Source organism: Gobio gobio, assembly GCF_949357685.1.
Source record: "Gobio gobio genome assembly, chromosome: 17".
Lineage (NCBI taxonomy): Eukaryota > Metazoa > Chordata > Actinopteri > Cypriniformes > Gobionidae > Gobio > Gobio gobio.
Genome location: NC_137110.1, coordinates 49,116,708 through 49,143,589, shown reverse-complemented (window position 1 = coordinate 49,143,589; position 26,882 = coordinate 49,116,708). Strand labels below are relative to the sequence as shown.

At 37.4% G+C, this 26,882-nt stretch overlaps 1 protein-coding gene across 1 annotated transcript in view; it reads left to right on the top strand.

The window, feature by feature from the left end:
- Positions 1–26,882, top strand: part of cdh22 (cadherin 22) — a 325,753-nt gene that overhangs the window by 196,501 nt on the left and 102,370 nt on the right. The window contains exons 5-6 of the mRNA XM_079840198.1: positions 8,213–8,332; positions 20,412–20,579. Of these exons, the coding sequence (XP_079696324.1) occupies positions 8,213–8,332; positions 20,412–20,579 (288 nt within the window). The remainder of the gene's footprint in view (positions 1–8,212; positions 8,333–20,411; positions 20,580–26,882) is intronic.

Genomic DNA, 26,882 nt, shown 5'->3' with positions numbered 1-26,882 from the left:
AACTTTTTCAGGCTTTTTGATCGTTGAGTGGATTCTGACTAAATTAAACATGTCTGATTGGTCACTGCGTTCAAGAGAGATCGACAAACATGTCTGTGATTGGCTACATTGCTCACCGCTGCAAAAACACATTGTAAATAGATGTTCTCCAGTGTGCAAACACAAATATGCACTGGAGCGTTTAGCAAATCCGTTTAGTCAATATGATATTATTACAGTATCAACTGAGGGTGCTCTTGTTTTCCTGCCTGTGTAATTCACTCTTGCTCTTCTTCTGAATCAGTTTCTGGTTCAAACATATATGGCTGAAGTAAACCAATATTTCGACTTGCCAGAGTGTAGCATTTACTATATTTGAGCGAGTGGTTCCGGTAATCCGAGCTGGTGTGATGGAGTGGAGGTGGAGCCTAATTTGCATATTCATGAATCCACATATACTAAATGAAAGGTGTAGAGTTACATTCAAGCTACACTATATTGCCAAAAGTTTTGGGACGCCTGCCTTTACATGCACATGAACTTTAATAACATCCCATTGTTAATCCTTAGGGTTTAATATGGAGTCGGCCCACCCTTTGCAGCTCTAACAGCTTCAGCTCTTCTGGGAAGGCTTTCCACAAGGTTTAGGAGTGTGTTTCTTCTAGAAGCACATTTGTGAGGTCAGGCACTGATGTTGGACGAGAAGGCCTGGCTCTCAGTCTCCGCTCTAATTCATCCCAAAGGGGTTCTATCGGGTTGAGGTCAGGACTCTGTGCAGGCCAGTCAAGCAGGGGTGTCGCACCCGTGGGACTTTTCCCGGTGAGAGGGTTCAACACCCACACTTTTTCGGCAGTTTTCCCGCAGTTTTGCACAAACGCTTTAGGGATGCCACAATTCTCATTATAATATTAAACCGTTCGGTATGGCATTCACGGTTCAATAAGCGCTTGTGAATTGCATTGTTTTTGTTGTTTTGTTTTTGCAGTGTGCCTGTATACGCGGTGATATGAGCAAATATCCAATCACTATACACAGTGCTAGACACGCTTGCAATGCTGGTGTCAGAGAGTTATACTCTCAGAACACAATAGTTATTCACAATCACGAAAGTTCATTATTTGCATGCGTTTTAAAGCCTTGCCGGTTATTTGCGTGCTTTAACGTGCAGAGCGCGCGCACTAAAAGCCTGTTAAACACTTGATTACTGGAGCCAGTGTAAATCTTTATATATATTTATTTTATATTATACTATACGCTAGGAATGTGTACAAGGTTTTTTAAAGTAAAGTTTTAAGTTTAAGTAAGGTTTTTCAAGTCTTTTAAGTAAAATAAAAAATTAGCATTTTTTTCTCCATAACCTATTTCTGTTCCCGTCGCCTAAGAAAAGAATTGCAAAAAACTGATGTGACTAGCCATCACAACCCAACCGAACACCGTGGTTAAAAAAAACAGTGGTATGTATATTTGTATAATATATATATATATATATATATATATATATATATATATATATATATATATATATATATATATATATATATATATATATATATATATATATATATATAATCTTTATCTTGTATGTTATACCTTTTGTACCCTTCTGTCATTGTATTCATCGTTTTTATTATTAACAAACAAACCACATCCGTCCCCCACACTTTTGAAAAGCTTGCTACGCCTCTGCAGTCAAGTTCCTCCACACCAAACTCGCTCATCCATGTCTTTATGGAGTGACGCTTTGTGGTCAGTCAGTCATGTTGGGATAGGAAGGGGCTGTCCCCAAACTGTTACCACAAATTTGGCAGCTTGAAATTATCCAAAACGTCTTGGTATGTCTGGTCACTGCGTTCAACAGAGATCACTGCTGCAAAAACACATTGTAAATAGATGTTCCATAGTGCAGCGTTTACTACAATTGAGTGAGCGGTTTAGGTAATCCGAGCTGGTGTGATGGAGTGGAGGCGGAGCCAAATTTGCATATTCATTAATCCATGTATGCTAAATGAAGCAAAGGTGTAGAGTTACATTCAAGCTATTTTAAGGCATGAAGAAATCATTTCCACAGGATTTCTTTGTGAAATATGTCCTTAACTGCATGGGGACTTGCTAAACGTTCTTAATGGAACCATCAGTGCCAATAAAAACCTTTATTTTTAGAGTTCGTATTAAAATCCGTAAACCATATCATGCACATTTCTGTTAACGCATCAAGGTCGCCTGTTTATTTTCTTCAGCTGATGATGTAAATAGTTTCCAGTTCATGTAATCTAATTGTGTGTGTCTCAAACTTCTCAAGTGTGTTTTTTTCTTTTATGCATTCCCAGGAGCCAGCGCAGGACGCATACACCAAGATCTAATGACCTCTTAGTGAATCCGAGGCTGTGCATTAATAAGAGACGATGCCAGAGCTCCCGTTTGAGTGTAAACACAATAAAATAGCATTTGCATTTATATAGTTTTTCACTAGTGGCATTACTAGACTGAGGGAGGGCCGTCGGACAGCTTCATGCTGATTATTACCTGTGGAAAATTAAGATAAGTAAGTAATCCCATGAAAGGAAATGGCTTCTGCATCTCAACTCCCAGTTAACAAGAGAAATGCTATCGTGCAGTCGCTTTTTTTTAATGCAATGCAGACAGTTTTCAAAGTTATCCTAGAGCAGAGTCCGTGATCTTTTGAAGCGTGTTGTTTTTTTTTCTGAATATGGTTGGCAGTTATTTGTTGCGCTGAATGGCGATACCCAAAGTCTGTTTTCTTGATATATACCAGCAAATCTTCCTTGCGGTGGCTTTGCCTCCGCAGCCCCATTAGGCAAAATAGAGCGCCACAAAGAAAACTAAACTTGAAAGAGTGTCCGCATACAGGAAATGGCGAACGTATAAGAATACCCTGCAGGTTTTATCCGAGCGTTTGATGTTTGCTTCTGTTCACGCCACAGTTCAGGACACGAAGCGGATGGAAGGTTAGAAAAAGCCAAAAGCTATCAGACAGATACCGATCGAGGTGTTTGGCTTTTGGGGAAAGTGGTTAGCTCTAATGATAAAACATTGTCCTTTTCTGTAAGCCCTCATGGGAGGCGGCTTTTGTGACTGAAGACAAACAAGATTTTGACACTTCTCGTTAATTAACCTAATTAGCATAGGCCTATTATGTGGCCGGACAGTATCGTGACAGGCCTCCATGAGAGACTGCAACGATGACCTTTTGTGGACACCACCAGCTGTCACCAATTACCTGCAGAGCGATCGGCCTGAATAAAAGCACCCGAGTCGTCCTTGAGCGCCGTTTCTTCCCGACATATACAGTCACCGAGCAGGGAAGAGACTCTTAAAGGAATAATTAGAATGAAAATTTCACATTCTGTCATCATTTACTCACCTTGAGGTTCCAGACCTGTGTGCTGAAAATAATGTTACTATAGGATCTTAAAGCGGTCATGACATGTGCCTTTGAACCTTTAAAGACCCACTGTGGTGAAAATCAAGTTTTTAATGTCGTTGTTAATATGCTTTAAAGGGTTAGTTCACCCAAAAATGAAAAATCTGTCATTAATTACTCAACCTCATGTCGTTCGACACCCGTAAGACCTCCGTTCATCTTCGGAACACAAATGAAGATATTTTAGTGTAAAGCTGATGCTGAGAAAGGCTTCAGATAGGCCTCCATTGGCATTCAGTACATTTACACTCCCAAGACCCATAAAAGGCACTTAAAACGTCGTTACAAAGTCCATCTCACCACAGTGACTCTACAATAATTTTACGATGCGACGACAATAGTTTTTGTGCGCAAAAAAAAATCAAAATAACAGCTTTATCCAACTTGTTCTTGTCTTCCGTGTGTGCCTCCACAACGCATGCGCGAGAATATGACGTAGCGCCGGGGTTCGGGAATCCATGAAATGCGCTTTTTAACCCCATTTTGAGAACTACGCTGAGACCTAAAGCACGATCAATGTAGAATTCAACAGCTTAGATACGCGCGTCTTCCTCTGCTTGTAAACAAATCGCTTCTGGGTCATGTGTCTGAACCCCGCCGCTACGTCATATTCTCGCGCATGCGTCGTGGAGGCACACACGGAAGACAAGAACAAGTTGGATAAAGGTGTTATTTTGATTTTTTTTTTGCGCACAAAAACTATTGTCGTCGCATCGTAAAATTATTGTAGAGTCACTGTGGTGAGATGGACTTTGTAACGACGCTTTAAGTGCCTTTTATGCGTCTTGGGAGAGTAAATGTACTGAATGCCAATGGAGGCCTATCTGAAGCCTTTCTCAGCCATCAGCTTTACACTAAAATATCTTCATTTGTGTTCTGAAGATGAACGGAGGTCTGACGGGTGTCGAACGACATGAGGGTGAGTAATTAATGACAGAATTTTCATTTTTGGGTGAACTAACCCTTTAAGACAAAGCATGTGCAAATTCATCAGGCGACACCATTGCTGAGTATTTTCTCTTTAACCGTTAATTGCATGACTGTTTCGCCAATCATTCTTACATATTCAGGTCTTTAGCGACCCGGATCTCTAACACGGATGGATCTCTACCTGTCGCGATAATATATAAAATTCCTGATATTAGAGTAACAATAACAGAAGAATAAAACAAAGCATATTTCGTTACCTTTTGGAGCTTGGAAGGATTCAGTTTGAGCAGATGTTTTATACCATCATCACTGTCCTCGTCAGAGCTCATTTCCCTGTACATTCAGCATCTGGCTCATATTCGCGATCTCACCAAGCGGCACCTCCCCCAGTTTCTCTTGAAATCAATACGGAAGTGACTTAAAGGATTAGTTCACTTTTAAATCAACTTTTGCTGATAATTTACTCACCCCCATGTCATCCAAGATGTCCATGTCTTTCTTTCTGCAGTCGAAAAGAAATGAAGGTTTTTGATGAAAACAGTCCAGGATTTTTCTCCATATAATGGACTTCAATGGGCTCCAAACGGTTCAAGGTCCTAATGACAGTTTCAGTGCAGCTTCAAAGGGCTTTAAACGATACCAAACAATACCAGACGATAAATAACGGTCTTATCTAGTGAAACGATCAGTTTCAGCGAGAAACCGAGCTGTATTTATGCTATTATTTGACCTCTTATCAGACGAACGTGATCATCTCTGAGCTCCGACATAACTTCTGCTTAGTGAGGTCAAAATACGAGCGTGGTCATAGATATATCAATCGTAGATGCCTCATTCGACTGATCCGTGCGGGCGCTAATGAGGCATCTACGTATACATCTATGACCACGCTCGTATTTTGACCTTACTTAGCGGAAGTTATGGCGGAGCTCAGAGATGATCACGTTTGTCTGATAAGAGGTAAAATAATAGCATACATACAGCTCGGTTTCTCGCAGAAACTGATCGTTTCACTAGATAAGACCCTTATTTATCGTCTGGTATTGTTTGGTATCGTTTAAAGCCCTTTGAAGCTGCACTGAAACTGTCATTTGGACCTTGAACCATTTGGAGCCCATTGAAGTCCATTATATGGAGAAACATCCTGGAATGTTTTCATCAAAAACCTTCATTTCTTTTCGACTGAAGAAAGAAAGACATGGACATCTTGGATGACATGGTGGTGAGTAAATTATCAGCAAAAGTTGATTTAAAAGTGAACTAATCCTTTAAACTGCAATTAATCGACTGGCCACTAGAGACAGGCTCCAGAAGCTCATGTTAAAATGCCCAACTTTACAGCAGAAAAACAAATTGTGGTTTTGGTCTATATATCTATTTTATATTCTATTTTGCCCTTCATGACGACTGTGAGGGGGTGAATGTTTTCTCATTCATTTCTCATTTAAAACTCATTCGTTTACATTATATAAAGCCTTAAAGTTCTGCATAAATAAGGGCGTGGCCACTTTGAGTGACAGGTGGATTGCCGTTTGTCTGCTGTCTGTTAGTCATCACGTCACCTCAGGTCCGCCCACGTCCCGCCTCTTTGCCCATTTTCTGTTATCCTTGAGTCACACGCGGTGACGCGCTGCCAAGATGGCGACGGCCAGCTCGACCATACTTTATGCTTCAAAACTGCTCTTCAGAATCCTATGGGTGACGTCACGGACACTACGTCCATATTTTTTTACAGTCTATGGATCTCAAGCATATTCTAAAAACTAATTTCCAATGTCTTCAAAATCAATATTTTGATCACGGACAGCTTCTTCACAGTGACAGTGACACTAATATGTGTTCAGTACTTGCTCTGCAGTAAATCGCTGAGCCATTTCAAGTTTTGCAGATTATAATTATTATTGTTTCGTTTTCTGTCTGAGGTAACTTTGAGTGAAACGTCACTTCATCGTGTATCAGACATTGCCACCTTGTGGAATAAAGGTGAATTGCACTTATTTCGTCATTATAGATTCATTTATTGTTGTGCAGAAAAAAAAATACGCACACCTCGGGTCATTAGCGACCCTATACAATCTTTACAAAAAACTAGTGGAAAAACAGGCATTCAATTATACTTTCATTATTTTTTTCTTGGTATATTCTTTATAATGGATTGATTGAGGAATATTAAGAATGTTGATGTCTAACTTTAAAAAATTAGTGAGGAGGAGGGTAGTGAATGACGTCCCAGGCCGCTAAAGACCCGAGGTATGCATTTAAGGGTTAAAACTGCCTTGAACCAAAGACAGTCTCAAAAACACGGTTTGAAATCGCTGGTGTTTCTGACATCACAAACTATCTTGCAACCAATCACGTCACGAGGGGGGTGGGGCTTTAGCATATCATTAACTATTCTCTGAAGATGGGGGTCTCAAGAGAAGCAGGTTATCCTGATATATGTTTCTGTTGATATGTAAAATCGTGTTTATTTAGCAAAATACAGCGGGTGAATTATGTGTGTGATGTATATTATGATGTTATGATGAACTATATGTCTTTCTCTACTGACGTTCTGATGTTTAAAACGTTTCTAAGGCAGACTGAGATGGCATACGGGAACATTGTTTGTGTAACATTAGCAACACATTATTAGCTGTTTAAGGTAGTCGAGCAAAAGGATAACCATATTAATACCGTTGTGAGTCTGACGTTTTAAAGAGCGATACCATTGGATAGGGTTTAGTTCAGTAAAGTTGCCCGAGTGGTTCAGGTAATCCGAGCTAGTGTGAGTGAGTGAAGGCGGGGCTAATTTGCATATTCATATATTCACGCATACTAAATGAAGCAAGGGTGTAGAATTACATTCAAGCTTAAGGCACGAATACATTTTATTCTCACAGGAAAAACGTTTAAATGTTATCTTGGTGATCAAAGATGAGTTTTAAGGGATAAAAGTATTGACTACAGGGGGATTTTCAGAGCTTAAAATTACAAGCAAAGCATTTATTTAATCAGGCTCCAAAAAATGTCTCGTTTTGATATTGATCAGTGATGTCACACAGGCAAATACATTTGCATATGCCCCGCCCACTGGCGTTCAGTCACTTAACGGCTGACATTAGCCAACTCTGGAGTAGAGACGAGTGCATTATAATCAAATGGAAGAGTGAAAGAGCGTTCGATTTGATGCTTGCAGTTCTTTAAAAAAAAAAAAGAAAAAGAAAGAAAGTCATATTCACTGATGATGTTCCTCTCGGAAACTCTGACATCTTATTTTCATCCACATTCAGATTTTTTTCAGGGAATACCAATGAGATTTCAGTCCTCACACACAGGTCTCATATCCCTTCAGAAGACGTCCATGGCACTTTTATGTCGTTTTTGGAGCTGGACAGACGTGGTCACTATGAGCTATTGTTGTAGAGAAAAGAGCTTTGTAGAGCTCCCTCCAAAATTCTCCTTTTGTGTTCCACCGAAGAGAGAGAATGGTACAGGTTTGGAATGACATGAGGCTGAAAACTCCTCCTTTAAACTCTGTGTGCCTTATCTTTTTCCCGTCTTCGTTTTCTGGGCTTTTCGTGCGAGAAGATTGCATTCTCCCCTCAGGAATATGGTCCATTAAACTTTATAGGCTGCAGGCTCTGCTTTAGTTAAAACGTGTGACTAAATGTAAATATGTGCTTTGTATCGGGAGCCGGGAGGCTGTTGAGATGCACACAATTGCCTCAGAAAATGCATTGAATAAATGTACTTAAAGAACAGCTAAATGCTCTGGAAACGCTAACAACTTGATGGTAATGAGGTCTGTGAAAATGTTGTTTTGCTTGATGAAATGTTGTCTCTGTCAGCCTCATTCTAACATCGATGTGTTGAATGCAGGAACGTCAGTGATGAAGGTCATGGCCTCGGACGCTGATGACCCGACCTATGGCAGCAGCGCTCGGATCGTTTACAGCGTCCTGGACGGAGAGAGATTCTTTACTGTTGACCGACAAACCGGTAAGCACAAAAATCTGCTCCTCTACATAATCATTTCTTGTTGAAAGAGCACATGTCGAAGACCTTTTCCATGTTTTCACAAATTGGATGCTACTTTGATTTGGTGCGTTTGCATGCAAACACCATGATGACTAGATGTGCACGATGACTTCCTTTGTTCAGAAACTGTAAAATACACATTTTCAGTTGATGACTGTGTTAGTTTTGTGATTTTAAGGCTTCAGACTCCTGTCATTCTAATAGTTTACTGGTGCTTGTTTCTTTTTATAGACTGCACCGTGATTTAGTGTTGGTTATTTTCCAAGATGTTTGTAAGTGCACCAGCTCTTAGTCTGAGGTTTACCTTAAAGTCAAAATTGAAGTTTGTTTGCTTTTAGTATGAATATGCTAGTCTTACTGTTATCTATAAGCTATTGTGATCCAAAACAATGACAAAATTCACATTTAGAAGATATAAGCGTTTAAAACTTACAGTCTCTCTCTTCCACTAATATGGAGCAATGATTTTGATGACATCACTCTGCACTTCTGCTTCTCATCAGATCTTCTGTCCAATCAAATGCTCTCTAGAATCTGAAGCCCCGCCCCCTACATTATAAACAGACACTGAAACTGCGGCTGAAATCGGTCACTTGTTGACACATTTACTGTTTTCATCATGGTGAATGGCTCATAGTGCACTATATAGGGGATAGGGAATGATTCAAACAGTGCACTATATAGGGGATAGGGAATGATTCAAACAGTGCACTATATAGGGGATAGGGAACGATCATACAGTGCACTATATAGGGGATAGGGAACGATTCAGACAGTGCACTATATAGGGGATAAGGAACGATTCATACAGTGCACTATATAGGGGATAGGGAGCGATCAGACAGTGCACTATTTAGGGGATAGGGAACGATTCAGACAGTGCACTATATAGGGGATAGGGAACGATCAGACAGTGCACTATATAGGGGATAGGGAACGACACAGACAGTGCACTATATAGGGGAAAGGGAACGATTCAGACAGTGCACTATATAGGGGATAGGGAACGACACAGACAGTGCACTATATAGGGGAAAGGGAACGATTCAGACAGTGCACTATATAGGGGATAGGGAGCGATCAGACAGTGCACTATTTAGGGGATAGGGAGCGATCAGACAGTGCACTATTTAGGGGATAGGGAACGATTCAGACAGTGCACTATATAGGGGATAGGGAACGATCAGACACTGCACTATTTAGGGGATAGGTAACGATCAGACAGTGCACTATATAGGGGATAGGGAGCGATCAGACAGTGCACTATATAGGGGATAGGGAAATGATCAGACAGTGCACTATATAGGGGATAGGGTACGATCAGACAGTGCACTATATAGGGGATAGGGAGCGATCAGACAGTGCACTATATAGGGGATAGGGAATGATCAGACAGTGCACTATATAGGGGATAGGGAATGATCAGACAGTGCACTATATAGGGGATAGGGAACTATTCAGACAGTGCACTATATAGGGGATAGGGAACGATTCAGACAGTGCACTATATAGGGGATAGGGAACGACACAGACAGTGCACTATATAGGGGAAAGGGAACGATTCAGACAGTGCACTATATAGGGGATAGGGAGCGATCAGACAGTGCACTATTTAGGGGATAGTGAGCGATCAGACAGTGCACTATTTAGGGGATAGGGAACGATTCAGACAGTGCACTATATAGGGGATAGGGAACGATCAGACACTGCACTACTTAGGGGATAGGTAACGATCAGACAGTGCACTATATAGGGGATAGGGAACGATCAGACAATGCACTATATAGGGGATAGGGAGCGATCAGACAGTGCACTATATAGGGGATAGGGAAATGATCAGACAGTGCACTATATAGGGGATAGGGTACGATCAGACAGTGCACTATATAGGGGATAGGGAGCGATCAGACAGTGCACTATATAGGGGATAGGGAATGATCAGACAGTGCACTATATAGGGGATAGGGAATGATCAGACAGTGCACTATATAGGGGATAGGGAACGATTCAGACAGTGCACTATATAGGGGATAGGGAACGATTCAGACAGTGCACTATATAGGGGATAGGGAGCGATCAGACAGTGCACTATATAGGGGATAGGGTACGATTCAGACAGTGCACTATATAGGGTATAGGGAGCGATCAGACAGTGCACTATATAGGGGATAGGGAATGATCAGACAGTGCACTATATAGGGGATAGGGAATGATCAGACAGTGCACTATATAGGGGATAGGGAACGATTCAGACAGTGCACTATATAGGGGATAGGGAACGATTCAGACAGTGCACTATATAGGGGATAGGGAGCGATCAGACAGTGCACTATATAGGGGATAGGGTACGATTCAGACAGTGCACTATATAGGGGATAGGGAGCGATCAGACAGTGCACTATATAGGGGATAGGGAGCGATCAGACAGTGCACTATATAGGGGATAGGGAATGATCAGACAGTGCACTATATAGGGGATAGGGAACGATCAGACAATGCACTATATAGGGGATAGGGAGCGATCAGACAGTGCACTATATAGGGGATAGGGAAATGATCAGACAGTGCACTATATAGGGGATAGGGTACGATTCAGACAGTGCACTATATAGGGGATAGGGAGCGATCAGACAGTGCACTATATAGGGGATAGGGAATGATCAGACAGTGCACTATATAGGGGATAGGGAATGATCAGACAGTGCACTATATAGGGGATAGGGAATGATCAGACAGTGCACTATATAGGGGATAGGGAACGATTCAGACAGTGCACTATATAGGGGATAGGGAACGATTCAGACAGTGCACTATATTGGGTGTTAGGGAACGATTCAAGAAATGTAGCACATTTGCTGTTGAGTGAAATGTTGTTGTTAGTAGAAATTTAGAGTGCAACAGGGTTCAGGAAGTAAAATACTATGAATTTTCTCCATTTGAAAATAGATTTTCAGCAATGATGTTTTAAATGCATTCTAAAAAATGTTGGGTTGTTTCAACCCATGTTTGGGTCAAATATGGACAAACCCAAACGTCAAACACTTAATGCAAAATTTTTGTGAAAAAGTGTGAGTGAAGACATTTGCAAGTCAGTGTGATTTTAATTTCTTTTTCTTTTTTAAACTGTTGAATAGGAAGATTCCTGGTAATTGTTGCATTCCTTATGGAGAAAGAAAAGAGAGAAATCTATTATAAACTGTTCAAATGTTCGGGGTCTCATGCTCACCAAGACGCTAGAATAACATAATTTCTATTGTATTATTGTATTCCTGTGATCAAAGCTGAATTTATCATCATTACTCCAGTCTTCATTGTCACAAGATCCTTCAGAAATCATTCTAATATGATGATATGTTGAAAACATCTGCAATATATAATATAAATGTATTTACTGTCACTTTTGATCAGTTTAATGCATCCTTGCCAGTCTATAAAATACATGATAACAATAACCAATAAAGTTATAGTTCTAAAAATCATCAGTAATATTGTGAAATATTTTTAATGTATTTTAATCTTTACTTCTCTTTTAATCCATTTAATGCATCCTTGCTGAATAATTAATAATGATATATATATATATATAATTTTAAATCATATTGACCCCAAACCTTTGAACGGTATTGTGTTTTACACCTTTTCATGTATTATAAATGAGAGTGTTTCGAATGCTATGAAAAATATTTGCAGTTCCCTTGCATGAAATAATCATAACGAGTATAGCAGCAGGATGTTTTTGTGCTGGCGTGAGGTTTTAGTGTAGCTGTGCAGCAGCAGTGTAAGTAAACATGAACCGGCCGCCTTCAGACACAGCCGTCATCCCTGGAATCTCCCGGGAATATCTCGGCCTTTGTTGCCTGCGTCCATCCCCCAGGGAACTAGCACTAAACTTTTAATGATTTCTTTTTCGGGCCGGCGGGCACGAGACCTTAGAGCACCGGATGATAAATGACTTGGCTTGTGCCACGTTAGCCGCTGGACTTTTTGCACGCTCCTTCCTTCTGATCTGAGAGCAGTGAGATGAGCTGGAAGTAGATGAGCTGCGTGTGTTTGGCTCGTGACCTCGTTTGTTTCTCTGAACCTCCAGAAAACCAACATTAATCCCTGGACGGGGCTTTTAGTCTTTGACACGGCATATATAAAAAGGCTAGTTGAGGAGTTTGTTATTAAAATCAGTTTATTAGATCCAGAGTGTTAGCGTGTTGTTTTTGAACTACGGGTTCTCATCTCATGTACTTCAAATGTTCAAACCGTTTGATGATATCCTCATTTGCTTCTGCAATTTGCTCAAATGAGAGGAGCTTTTCAACCTCGTGCAGCCCTGAAATGACCAGACGGAAAAGATTCCCGTACTGCATGAAGATTTGCTTTGAACAATTTTCACAAATCACTATTAATTTGAACAAATAATTACAAATAAATGGCATGTAACACATCGGGCCCTATCATACGGCAGACGCGACGCAACTGTTTTTTGCTACACTCTCAGAAATAAAGGTACAAAAGCTGTCACTGGGGCGGTACGTTTTCAAAAGGTACACTTTTGTTCCTTTTAGGTACTAATATGTACATTTAAGGTACCAATATGCACCGTTTAGGTACAAAAGTGTACCTTTTGAAAACGTACCGCCCCAGTGACGGCTTTTGTACATTTTTTCTGAGAGTGTAGTTTCATCCTGACACAGACTCATTTTCACATCCAGCTCCACGTTGTTTAAATAGCAAATGCGTTTGCGCCCATCTGGGCGTCTGGTGTGTGTTCAGGTGCATTGTTGGCGCGTTGCTATTTTGGAGAACTGAAAACGCAGTATTTTTTGTGTTATTTAAAGGCCGTGTTAGTAATATGAGCCTATAGGTGGATGAACTACGCACGTACACTCACACATTTAAATATTAAAATTAAAAGGATTACAATGTAAAAGATTATTATTGTATACATAAAGATATAAATGGCTACATGTCATAATGGATAGTCATTGCATGTTTCAGAACTACCTGTTTGCTAGCCTGACAAGCCAGACCCACATCAAGATGTTGGGTCTGGGATTTCACTATTGGCAGGGCTAAATCCGAGGGGCGGGATAAACGGTTGTCTTTTAAATTCCCTCTGCACGCAATAGGAAAGCGCTACAACCAACCAGAGCAACGAAGAAGGTGAAGCGGAGCTAGTTGATAGATTAAACTTTCGCCGTATCCGGTCGGCAAAACTCCGAACATATCTTTCTTACTTTTTTAAGAATGACTTCAGTGCCGTTCTTTGTTCTTTTCTCAAAGAAAAGCTTAACTCCAAGTCTTCCAGAGTCGCGGCCAAAGCCGATTCGAAAGACCACTGGTCTCCAGCAGCAGCAGCAGCCATCTTCTTTGTTTTCAAGTAGCAGGGAATTCACATGGAACCATCGCAACTCTGCCGTCATTATGTTTAACCCGCCCACCGATTCTAAACGCGATGTGATTGGACCAGTGTTGGACACATTACTTAAAAAAAGTAATTAGTTATAGATACTAGTTACTTCTTACAAATAGTAACTGAGTTAGTAACTGAGTTACATCATTATTAAAGTAACTAATTACCAGGGAAAGTAACTACTGTGTTACTTTTTTTTATTTCTCAAATGTTCAAATATGTCAAATAACTTGGATGCCCCCAATATTAAATATGTTAAATGAATGAATTGGACACTAAATAGAATAAATTATTATTATAAAACATTATACATTAATGTACACTATTGTAATGTTGCTGTGGGACAATGTGAGAGACACCTATCAAATTCAATACATTATTTTAAATAGTATCAGTAGACCTACTATTGTGTAAATATTGTGTAAATATTATCAGTACTATACTCCTCCTTTGGTAGTTGAGCTCACGTTATCACCTGGGTTTTTAGCCACTAATTTTGCGGCGGCATGTGATGATGTGAGGCGCTTCATTAGATTAGAATTATCATCGCTCTGACTCCTCCTGGTCGTTGGTGAGTGTGACTGTGCATATGCGTGTGCGTCTGTGTCATAGGTGTGTGTGTGTGGACTCAACCTATCAACCTCAACCTTGTCTCCCACGCACCAATTATCATCAGTTATGTGTACCAAAAACACGCATGGTATGTACGCACACCCGCACACACACACACACACACACACCAACCAACCAGAGAAAAGAAAACGTTGCAGGTCCGACTGACAGAGAGCCTGTTCGGATGAAAACCGCTTCAGTGAGCTCAATTATAGTAACGCCGCATTTTATTCTCAGTAACACTAACGCGTTCTAAAGGGGGAATCAGTAATTTGTTTGAATACTCGTTACTGAAAAAAAATATTTTGTTAGTAACGCCGTTTATCTATAACGCCGTTTTTCCCATCACTGGATTGGACTTACTAGAGTTAGTTTTTTCCAGCTCGCAAGCCAACGGAGAGTTGCCAGACTACCCTGGGTGCAAATGACATTTTCTGCCGCTAGGGTGCATCTAGATTTCAAGGCTACCTGTTTGCAGTAATGACGAATGATATTGGCTACTTATTTAACCAATCGTGGCAATACACACATGTACTTAAACTGACTCGTCAGGTTGAAGGTGCCTATATTTTGCCATGTAAATAGCGAATCCGCCATGGCACAAGCACAACTGGCTCTTGATATCGAACAGCTCCTCCCCTTTTTTTAAAACCGCCAATAGCGTTTAGTTTCTGTCACAGCTCGGCCAGAGCGTTGAGCTCGGAAAAGCCTCAGTTTCCTCCTAATCTCCTCCATATCGCTTTAAAATGGGAGATGAGACTCGTACTCGTATACATTATGCCCAAAACACACCCATGACTCATTAAAAGACCAGGTACAACTATTTTAGACCATGCGTCTGGCGCGCCAACCATTTTTCCTGTCGTTAAACTAGCAAAAGTGGATTTGGACACGCTCTAAGTGCACCTGCGCCATATTCTTCAGACCATGCGCTCAGATGAGTAAAATAGTGCCCCTTGAATTAAATGTGAAATTTTGAAGTAGACCATTTTTGGTTTAATTTACATGTTTGAAAAATCATTTTTTTACAGTGCATGAGTTTTCTGTAATATTTCCCAGAAATGATGTGTAATAATTTCCCAGATGTGTTCCCAGAAATGTGTACACATGAATGAGACTATTAATAAGACAAAGTAAGAATATAGAGCTATACAATGAATCTGGATAGCAGCCCGTGGAAGAAATGTGCCAGAAATATGTCTTCATTCTGAGCCTTGTTGACATTGTTGGGATCTAGACGAGACGTGTGTGAGGAAAAACATCCGAGAAGCGGCAGACATCAGTGAAACTCTCCATTTGATCTCATTGTTCTTTAGGAGAAACAGTTGAGACTAAGATATCATCATTTGTGTTTGTCCCGCTCGATGTCTGCCCATAATCTACCCAAGAACTCAATGTTTCCTGTAAAAGTCTTTCAGGTGGAGTGCTTTGAATCGGTGCAACTTCAGACTGTACTTGTAATGGATCTGACCTCAGGTCAGCAGCTTTATGTGGTTGAAGAGAGAGAGAGAGGGGGGGGATTGCGGCTTCCTCTGTGCTCTGGCCGCTTAAAAGCAGCACACGTATCTTTAGCAGCGAGCTCTTTGCACAGATGTATTCTGCCACACAAACATTGCCGATGGCTAGCGGTTCCTCACTGGGAATGCAGAGATCCACAGCGGTGTGACTACAGAAGAGAGAGCAAAAGAAATGCAGATAGAAACAAAGAACACAAAGAACCTGACACAGACAGCCAGGCAAGCGTTTGTTTGTTGCACAAACCCACAAGGAATGCCATGGCTTATGTTTTAGCTTTTTTCCCCAAGTAGGTTTTTGACTACAGAAACACAGAGCATTTTATTATCTCGTGTTCAGAATGTTTCAGAATACTGCTGTTTGGAGCATGGAAACAATTCCGGGTCATATTTCACCCCACAGTATCATTTTTCTTTTTTTGTTTTGTGAAACCATTAACATTTCCCCCCTATTGTGACATTATTTTTTAGAAAATGCAAGCACATTTCATCCCAAATTCGCATGAGTGTAATGTGTCTGAAAATATTACATTTAAAATTTTTTAAAAATTGTGTTTGTGTGTGTACAATATACAATATAATACAATATTAAAATAAAGCAATACAATTTACCATTATGTATACATAATATTTACAGTATATGTGAATTATATTACATTTTTGTATTATTATTATTTACAATAATGACAAATGGATGTTTTGCATTACAGTTATCATAGTTTGTAGAGAATTAATTGGCTTAAATATGATGAAAACATAAATAATTGGTCCTACATGTTGTTTTGCATTTATTCTAATATAATATAATATAATATAATATAATATAATATAATATAATATAATATAATATAATATAATATAATATAATATAATATAATATAATATAATATAATATAATATAATATAATATAATATAATATAATATAATAAATATAATATAATAAATATAAATTATATTATATTATTATGTATAAATTATATTTACATATAAATTATATTTATATATAAATTATATGTCATTTATTATTGTTGTTGTTGCAGTTTATATTTATTATATTATTATATTTTATTATCATATCATCTATCATATTATATCTTCAATCATTGTATCGTATTATATCATAACTTCAATCATTGCATCGTATCGCATTGTATCACATTGTATCACATTGTATCGTATTGTATCATATCATATATTCAATCATTGTATCGTATCGTATCATATCGTCAATCATTGTATCTTATCATATCTTCAATCATCACATCACATCGTATTGTATTGTATCGTATCATATCATATGGTCAATCATTGTATCGTATCGTATCATATCATATCATATATTCAATCATTGTATCGTATCATATCGTCAATCATTGTATCGTATGATATCTTCAATCATCGCATCACATCGCATCGTATTGTATTGTATCGTATTGTCTCATATAATATCGTCAATCATTGTATCGTATTGTATCATATCGTCAGTCATTGTATCGTATTGTATCATATCTTCAATCATCTCATCGTATTGTATCGTAACGTATCGCATTGTATCATATCATATATCATATCATCTTCAATCATTGTATCGTATCATATCATCAATCATTGTATCGTATCGTATCATCTTCAATCATCGCATCACATCGCATCGTATTGTATCATATCATATCATATCATGTCATGTCATGTCATGTCATGTCATGTCATGTCATATCATATCAATCATATCAATCATATCATATCATATCATATCATATCAATCATTTCATATCGTCAGTCATTGTATCGTATCGTATCATATCTTCAATCATCGCATCACATCGTATCGTATTGTATCGTAACGTATCGCATTGTATCGTATCGTATCATCAATCATTGTATTGTATCATATATTCAATCATTGTATCGTATCATATCTTCAATCATCGCATCACATCGCATCGTATTGTATCGTATCATATAATATCGTCAATCATTGTATCGTATCGTATCATATTGTCAGTCATTGTATCGTATCGTATCATATCTTCAATCATCGCATCGTATTGTATCGTAACGTATCGCATTGTAGCGTATCATATCATATATCATATCATCTTCAATCATTGTATCGTATCATATCATCAATCATTGTATCGTATCGTATCATATCTTCAATCATCGCGTCACATCGTATCGTATTGTATCATATGATATCATATCATATCATATCATATCGTCAATCATTGTACCGAATCGTATCATATCGTCAGTCATTGTATCGTATCGTATCATATCTTCAATCATCGCATCACATCGTATCGTATTGTATCGTATCGTATCATCAATCATTGTATCTTATCATAACTTCAATCATTGCATCGCATCGCATAGTATCGTAGTATATATCATATCATGTATCATATCATATCAGGCCATGATCTTTAAAGGTTTTGTGAGAATAACTCTTTTAGATATCATATTGATGAATGCTTGCAAATTAATGCAAAACCAGGATGTGCATGCCGTACATCATTGAGTCTGTGAATCAATAGCTTTTCTCTTGCCGTAGGAACTGGTCCTGGAATCAAGATATTTTAGGAGTGAAAGAAAGACAATGGCACTGTGTTACCCTGAAGGACTGCAATTATCCTTTGTTGCCATGGCATTGGTTAGACACAGGCATGGAAATTATGAGAATGCTAAAGGACACACGCCAGCCTGACACTCCTGCAGCGTCGGTCCGTTTATTCCTTTCAGATCGTAGGAAAAAATCACAAATCGCCTTTTTTCCCCCAAGAATGGTGGCAAAAGATAAGCACCAACATCACAACCTGTTGCGTATAACCTTTCCTGGCTCTTTCTTCTGTCCTGATGTCACAGGAGCTCGACTGGATGCAGCGCATTTGACACGAAATATGACAAGCCACTAAAAATCACTGTCAGTCAAACCGCAGGATACGTGTGCAGATGTTTCAGTACAGATGAGTGAAAGGTTTCATCAGCCAGTGTCTTACATCTACATTAAAACCGGCTGAAATCACCATCAGAGCGTGGGGTTTATTCACTCAGTCAGGTGCTCTATCGGGAATGCAACTGTTGATAAGAGTAGCTCGTTATATCTGCACTAATCGGTTATTATTTCTGCACAAAATCACCGTTAGACATGCAGGCCAACGGACATTACGTCATGCTTTTTTATGAAACATTTCTGTTGGTTCTTGTTGTTGGTGAACACATCATATTGTCAGACAGTGTTGTCTCTTTATAGGATATTTTTAGTTTTTAATCTCATATAGCTAATAATGATTGTATTACATGGAGTGTTTATTTATATATACATAATAATTATACACAGTACACACACACACACATATTATGTAAACACAAACTTTTACAATGGATGCGATTTTTTAATCAATTGCCCAGCACTAAATTAATATAATATAATAAATATAATATAATATAATATAATATAATATAATATAATATAATATAATATAATATAATATAATATAATATAATATAATATAATATAATATAATATAATATAATATAATATAATATAATATAAGATAATATAATATAATTAATATAATACATATAATAAAATATATATTATATTATATTATATTATATTATATTATATTATATTATATTATATTATATTATATTATATTATATTATAATATAATATAATATAATATAATTATTATATTATTATGTATAAATCATATTTATATGTAAATTATGTGTGCTTCATTATTATTATTATTATTATTATTGTTGTTTTTGTTGTTGTTGTTGCAGTTTATATTTATTATATAATATTGATTATATTATATTCATTTTATTATTTTATTATAATATATCCTCAATCATATCATATTTCCTAATTTGCATTATTTTACAGTTATTTATATACTATAGCATTTATTAGTATTTTGAATCTTTATAGTTTTCATTTTAATTAAAATTTCAGCGTTGGTAATTTTTTGCACTTCTGTCAATTTTATTTGTTTTTAAATATTTCTATTTACTCAAGCCTTTTTTTCAAGATTTACGCATTTGAATTAATATTACAATTTCATCAAATTGAAATGAATAATCCTTACATATTATTCATTTTAGGAATTGGGAATTTTTAATGAGTACATTTACAAAATTTACAAAAAAAAATTATTAAGCTCTAATTTTGTTCATAATTCATAAAATAAGGATTATTCAATTCAATTTGATGGAATTTTACTATTAATTCAAATGCGTAAATCTTTTAAGTTGTAGCTTTATTTGTTTTGGCCACATTTCTAATTTTTTCACTTTTTTAAAGTTTGTTTTTTAGATCATATTTATATTTTATTCCAGCTTTATTTCACTTATCACATACTATTTTTGTGATAAAAAGTGAACGCTGAAAGCAAAAGAAGAAGAACTGGCTTTAAGCATGTAGCGTTGCTCGAGTGACCTTTAAACACCCATCAATCCACCCTCAATCCCTCTCTCTCTTCTTCTTTCCTTTGGCTTCAGGAGTGATCCGGACAGCCGTGCCGGATCTCGATCGGGAGACGCAAGACCGTTATGAGCTGGTTGTCAAGGCAACGGATATGGCAGGCCAAATGGGTGGTCTCTCTGGTTCTACCACCGTGACCATAGTGATCACGGATGTTAATGACAACCCTCCACGTTTCCCTCAAAGTGAGTGTGCATTATGTCTGACGTCAGTCAAGCGCTCGCTGACAGCCCTGCTCTTTGGCTTGAGTTTGTGTCTCAGCGCAGCCGTCTATCAGATGTTATGATGGCTGTGAGGAAAATGGCCTTTGAATTTTTGAGTTGTGATTTCCAGTCCTACAAAAAAGTGTAGGGTAACAAAATGAGGAACACTTTACAATGAGGTGTCATGTGTTAATATGTTAAAGTTAATGCATTAGCTAACATAAACTAACAATGGACAATACATTTTTACAATAATTTATTCATCTTTGTTAATGTTTATTAGTAAAAAATATATATTTGTTCATGTTAGTTCACAGTTCTTTAACTTGCATAAACTAGCTTGTGATTTAAAAAATGCGACTATGATTGTTTCTTTTTTGTTTCTTTTTTAATCTTAAAACATTTGACTATTGGTATATATATATATATATATATATATATATTTTTTTTTTTTTTTTTTATTAATTAGTTTATTTTAATTTATTTATTTTAATTAATTTTTTTCCCTTGTCTTCATATCTTGTGCATTTTGTTTCTTCTTGTGCACTCAAAAAAAGGCTTTTTTAGATTGAATAGAATAATCCTTACGTATTTTAATTGAATACTTGACTAAGGATTGCTCAATTATTCATTTAAAATTCGTAAGGCTTATAATTAAAATATGCAAGGAATTTTATTATTAATTAAATTGTGTAAATCATAAAAAAGGCTTTAAATGTTTTGAGTGTGGTTTGTCTTTCCTGTAAATCGCTTCAAGAAAGCAACTTTTTGGCGCTATATAAAATAATAATTATTATTTTCATTAAATGATGTGCGAGTATTGTTAATTGTTAGTTCATGTTATCAAATCAAAACTTACAGTGTTACCATAAAATCTTAATGATTAAGAATAATCTTTCTCAGTAACCAATCAGACTTAGCATGAGTGGCAGTTTATCCATAAAACTGTTGCACACATTATGTGGAAAAAAATGATAGAGCAATGAAGATGCAACCTTGAGGAAATTCTTGTTATTATTAATACTTTAAATGATTTGTTTTGAAGTGTTTTGGATAGCTCAAAAGATAGTAAATTCCAGATGAAAAATAAGTAAATTTTGCATTGACATTCTGTAGTGCTGCACATCTAGCCGTCGATTATCACGCTTATACCACGGCCATTTGCCAGCATTGACATCTTAAAGGAACACGCCACTATTTTTGAAAATAGGCTCATTTTCCAACTCCCCTAGAGTTTAACAGTTGAGTTTTACCATTTTCAAATCCATTCAGCCGATCTCCAGGTCTGGTGGTAGCACTTTTAACATAGCTTAGCATACATCATTGAATCTGATAAAAAATCGTATCGAATCAAATCGGAAATTGATCAGCCTAGAAAAATCACAACTTTAAATAGGAAAAATATTGAAACTCTTTGGTCAGTTTTTTGAGGGAGATGCTAATCAGATTCAATTTATGCATTTATTTTGAATTAATTATCGAGAGAGAGAGAGAGAGAGAGAGAGGGAGAGAGAGAGAGAGAGAGAGAGAGAGAGAGAGAGAGTTGTGAGTTGAGAGATGTGTGTGAATACCTGCGTCTGTTCAGCGTCTTTCTCTCTTAACAACAAAGCTGTGAGTTTAATTACTTCAAAACCATGCCGCGATACTGTTTTTTTTAAGAAATAAAAAAACTATTTAAGAGCGGATTAAAACCTGTAACCTTCAACACGGTTTACAAAACTTCTACCACCAGACCGCTGGGGAATTCAAATGTCAATAGCAGATCTAAGTATTTATTCACTAACGGGAAGAATCTTCGGACTAATAATATATTTGACGCAAATGAATGCAAATTTTGTTTGCAAATTGTCCCAAAAGGATTATTTCCCAACTAGAATTAGACCTAGAATTTCGTTCACTTTTCTGTTTCTTTATGCTTTATAAAAATAAAATAAAAATTGGTCCCCCCCCAATGTTCAAGACATGGTTATGGCCTTGTCATAAATACATATACATAAAAGTTGTCCATATGACAGACCAAAATGGAAGTCGTCATTGATTGATAATCTTTCTCTCTAATGATTCATTGAGATGAAATGAAGAACTGGATCACTTTGAATCAATTTAGGCTGGTAATGTGAACTGAATCGAGCGATCTCATCCGGAATATTCCCAAGAAAGACGGGTAGAGTTAGCCCTGGAGTTAGGCCAGGAGTTAGCCCTGGAGTTAGGCCAGGAGTTAGGTTTTTCTGCAAGAGTACTGTTTAAAGACAAACATTTTAAGACAAACATTTTAAGAAAAAGAAAAAACGCAAACCTGACTCTCCATTTTCCTAACTCTCGTGATTCAGGTTATATTTTTATTTCTTATGAATATTTTAATTCCTTTTCTGTGTAAAGCACTTTGAATTGCTACAGTGTATGAAATATACTATATACATAAACGTGCCTTGCCTTGATTCAGTGGAAAAGATCCAACTCAAATGAACGATTTGTTCACAAATCAGACAATGAATAACACATAAAGCCACAGCCATAGCTACAGCAATGAATAACACACAAAGCAAGTGACTTCAGAAGACTTGAAATACAGCGTATGATTGCTATTTTGACACTTTTAGAGACACTTTGGAGCTTGACAGTCCCAGTTACGATTTGCTATACATTGAAAAGAGTCGCTAAGAGCATCTTTGTGAAGATGAGTCAATGATAACAGAAGTTTTGAGGTTACTATTCCTTCAATTGACCAACTCTGATTGAAAACGAATGGCTTCTTTGTTGTTGCAAATGGCTGTCAGTGTGAACGCCACTAAAGCCCTGCTGTCAGTTCTGAAGGTCTATCAAACGTCCCGTCAGTCAGAGCCTGTCAGTCGTATGTGTCCGGTCATAACCATTCAAGCCCCGGCCCAAATATTGCACCCTTGGAGCCCGAAATGATTCCACTGGGTGAAGTAACTGTTTTGGCAGGAATTAGCTTGTTGATTGTTGATTTTTTACTATCTAGGCTTTTATTTTTTTTAAATATATTTGTTACTTGATATAACTGAACATACACTGATTAGGCATAACATTATGACCACCTTCCTAATATTGTGTTGGTCCCACTTTTGCGGCCATCCACGTTATGTAAAAGAAAACATGATTCATCAGACCAGGCCACCTTCTTCCATTGCTCCGTGGTCCAGTTCTTATGCTCACGTGCCACTGTTGGTGCTTTCGGTGGTGGACAGGGGTCAGCGGCTGTGCCGCCCCATACACAACAAACTGAGATTCTCTGTGTATTCTGACCCCTTTCTATCAGAACCAGCATTAACTTCTTGAGCAGTTTGAGCTCCAGTAGCTCGTCTGTTTGATCACACGGGCCAGCCTTCGCTCCCCACGAGCCTTGACCATGACCCTGTGGCCGGTTCTCCACTGGTCCTTCCTTGGAGCACTTTTGATAGAGACTGACCACTGCAGACCGGGAACACCCCACAAGAGCTGCAGTTTTGGAGATGCTCTGACCCAGTCGTCTAGCCATCACAATTTGGCTCTTGTCAAACTCGCTCAAATCCTTACACTTGCCCATTTTTCCTGCTTCTAACACATCAACTCTGAGGGCAAAATGTTCACTTGCTGCCTAATATATCCCACCCACTAACAGGTGATGAAGAGATCATCAGTGTTATTCACTTCACCTGTCATAACGGTCATAATGTTATGCCTGATCGGTGTACACTACTGTTCAAAAGTTTGGGGCCAGAAAGATTTTAAAATGCTTTTAAAAAGATGTCTCTTCTGCTCACCAAGGTTGCATTTATTTGAACAAAAATACAGTAAAAACATTAAAATTGTGAAATATTATTACTGTGAGAGATATTTTGTGATTATTTTGTAATATGTAAATTGAGTAATTTGGTTGGCTGTTCATGTTTGATGCAATGGTGACGTTATTAAATACGTATGGGGAATCGGGTGATACATATCCCCTCTTACATTACAATTCAAAACAGCTGTTTTCTATATGAATATATAGTAAAATATTATTAATTCCTGTGATCAAAGCTGAATTTTCAGCATCATTACTCCAGTCTTCAGTGTCACATGATCCTTCAGAAATCATTCTGATATGATGATTGGCTGCATTTCTTATTTTCATCATCAATGTTGAAAACATCATATGTTGTCTTCATTTGAACACCAACAAGACCGTTTGCATGGTATTCTCAAAACAAAACACAAAGGTGATACAGTCTAACGTGTTTCTTAGAGGAGAGGAGTTAAAAATTGTAAAGGAATTTAAATATTTGGGGGTGACAATGGACAGTAATTTAACATTCAAAAGCCACATAAAAAGGGTGGCAAATAAAGTTAAATTCAATTTACAGAATTTCAAACAAATAAGGCCCTTCCTCAACTTAAGTGCTGCCAGAATGTACTTACACACAATGATATTCTCACATTTTGAGTACTGTTTTACAAATTGGTCACTAACTAATATAACAACACTTAAGCCTATTGAAATACTCTTCAAGAGAGCAATTAAAATTTTTGATAAAAAACCGCAATCAGTTCATCACTGTGCCATACTGGAAAAACATAAATTATTGAGTTTTGAAAATTTTATAAATTTTAAGTACGCCTGCTTTGTTTATAAGACTATACATCATCTTGCCCCTCCCTCACTGAATGATTTTTTTAAGAGAACTGAGAGTGATGGTAGAACAAGGGCCTCTAAAAAAGGAGACTGTGTAATACCTTTTAGGCGCACTACATTTGGACAAACTGTCTTGTCAGTAAAGGGAAGTAAATATTGGAATAGCCTACCCCATACAATAAGGGATTGTTCCTCATACACTACTTTTAAAACTCATTTAAAAATATGGCTTTTAGAAAACCAAAGTTGCACGCATTTTTAAACTGCTTCATGAACTTCTTATGTGTGACGATTACTTAATTACTTGTTCGTATATTCTTTTGTTATTATTGTTGTCAGTGTATTTCTGTTAGTGTGTATTGTGTCCCTCAAACTGTTGAGGGTGTGTATGCATGTTTATCCTTGTTTTTGTTTTTTATCTGCCTAGGGACAATAGATGAAAATTAGCTGTGGTGCTAACTCTAACATATTTACATTGTGTACTTGTACTGATGTTCATTAATATGCACTGTCCCTATTTAAATAAATACAATACAATACAATACAATAACGTCTTTAGTATCACTTTTGATCAGTTTAATGCTTCCTTGCAGAATAAAAGTATTATTAACGCATTAACTTATGGTAGTTTGATGGACTAAATCTAATGATACTAAACCAATTTAGAATTTCGTGCTCCGTGATTTTCTTTAATTATAAAAATATATGAATCATATAATGATTCTCAAAAAAAGGTATATATATATTTATATATACATGACAATTGACAGATAGTGTGTCAGTGTGCTTGACTTATACTGTATGTGGTGTGGCTCTGAATAGAGTGGTTTGTAAAACACATCACAGACTCAGACAAATAAAAAGCACTTTGTCTCATTGCTCACATCAGAGCCGACCATGTGGGCAACACTTTAATACATTTCATGTCTGGAAGCAAGACTGTATGCGTGTGTGTGTGTGTTTGCAGCCACACCGTATAAAGAGCAATGAAACACATTCGGGTATTATTTCCCCTTTTCTGCCATTCTTCCGCTCTCCATTTCCATTTCCTCCAGAGGAAAAGCAGCATTAGCTTTATTACAGCAAAGAGACTCGCTGTAATACTGTCTCACATGCCCTGATGTCTGTTTTTCTCCGTATCTCAATGCCTCTCTCCTCTTTTTTTTCCCTCTCTCATTCTCCACAAAAGCCTCATTTATGCCAGTTTTGCTGTAGCATCTAATTCATTAAACTGCTTTTTCAAACTGAGATCTTTATACTCCGCCATGACACTACTGCACTCAAACATATTACATATGGACATTATGTAAGGCCAGGATGCTTATTAAAGCGAGGTTTGACATTGTGTTTTGCTCTTAGAAATGCTGTAAAAACAGCTTCAAAGTAAATACAGCGCGTGATGTAAACAGCACATTCGTTTTCTCCAGAGAGTATTGATCCTTAATGATTGCATATACATCTTTCTATCTGAGATTCAGTGATAGTATGTGCACTCTAAAAAAGCATCACGGACAATCAAACCTGACCGTTGGGATAAAAATGTAATTAAAAAATTGAACCCAACAGTTGGGTTTGTCCATATTTGACCCAAATGTGTGCGCTTTTCACTAATAATATGCTTTTTACTTTAATACTTTTATTCAGCAAGGATGCATTACGTTGATTAAAAG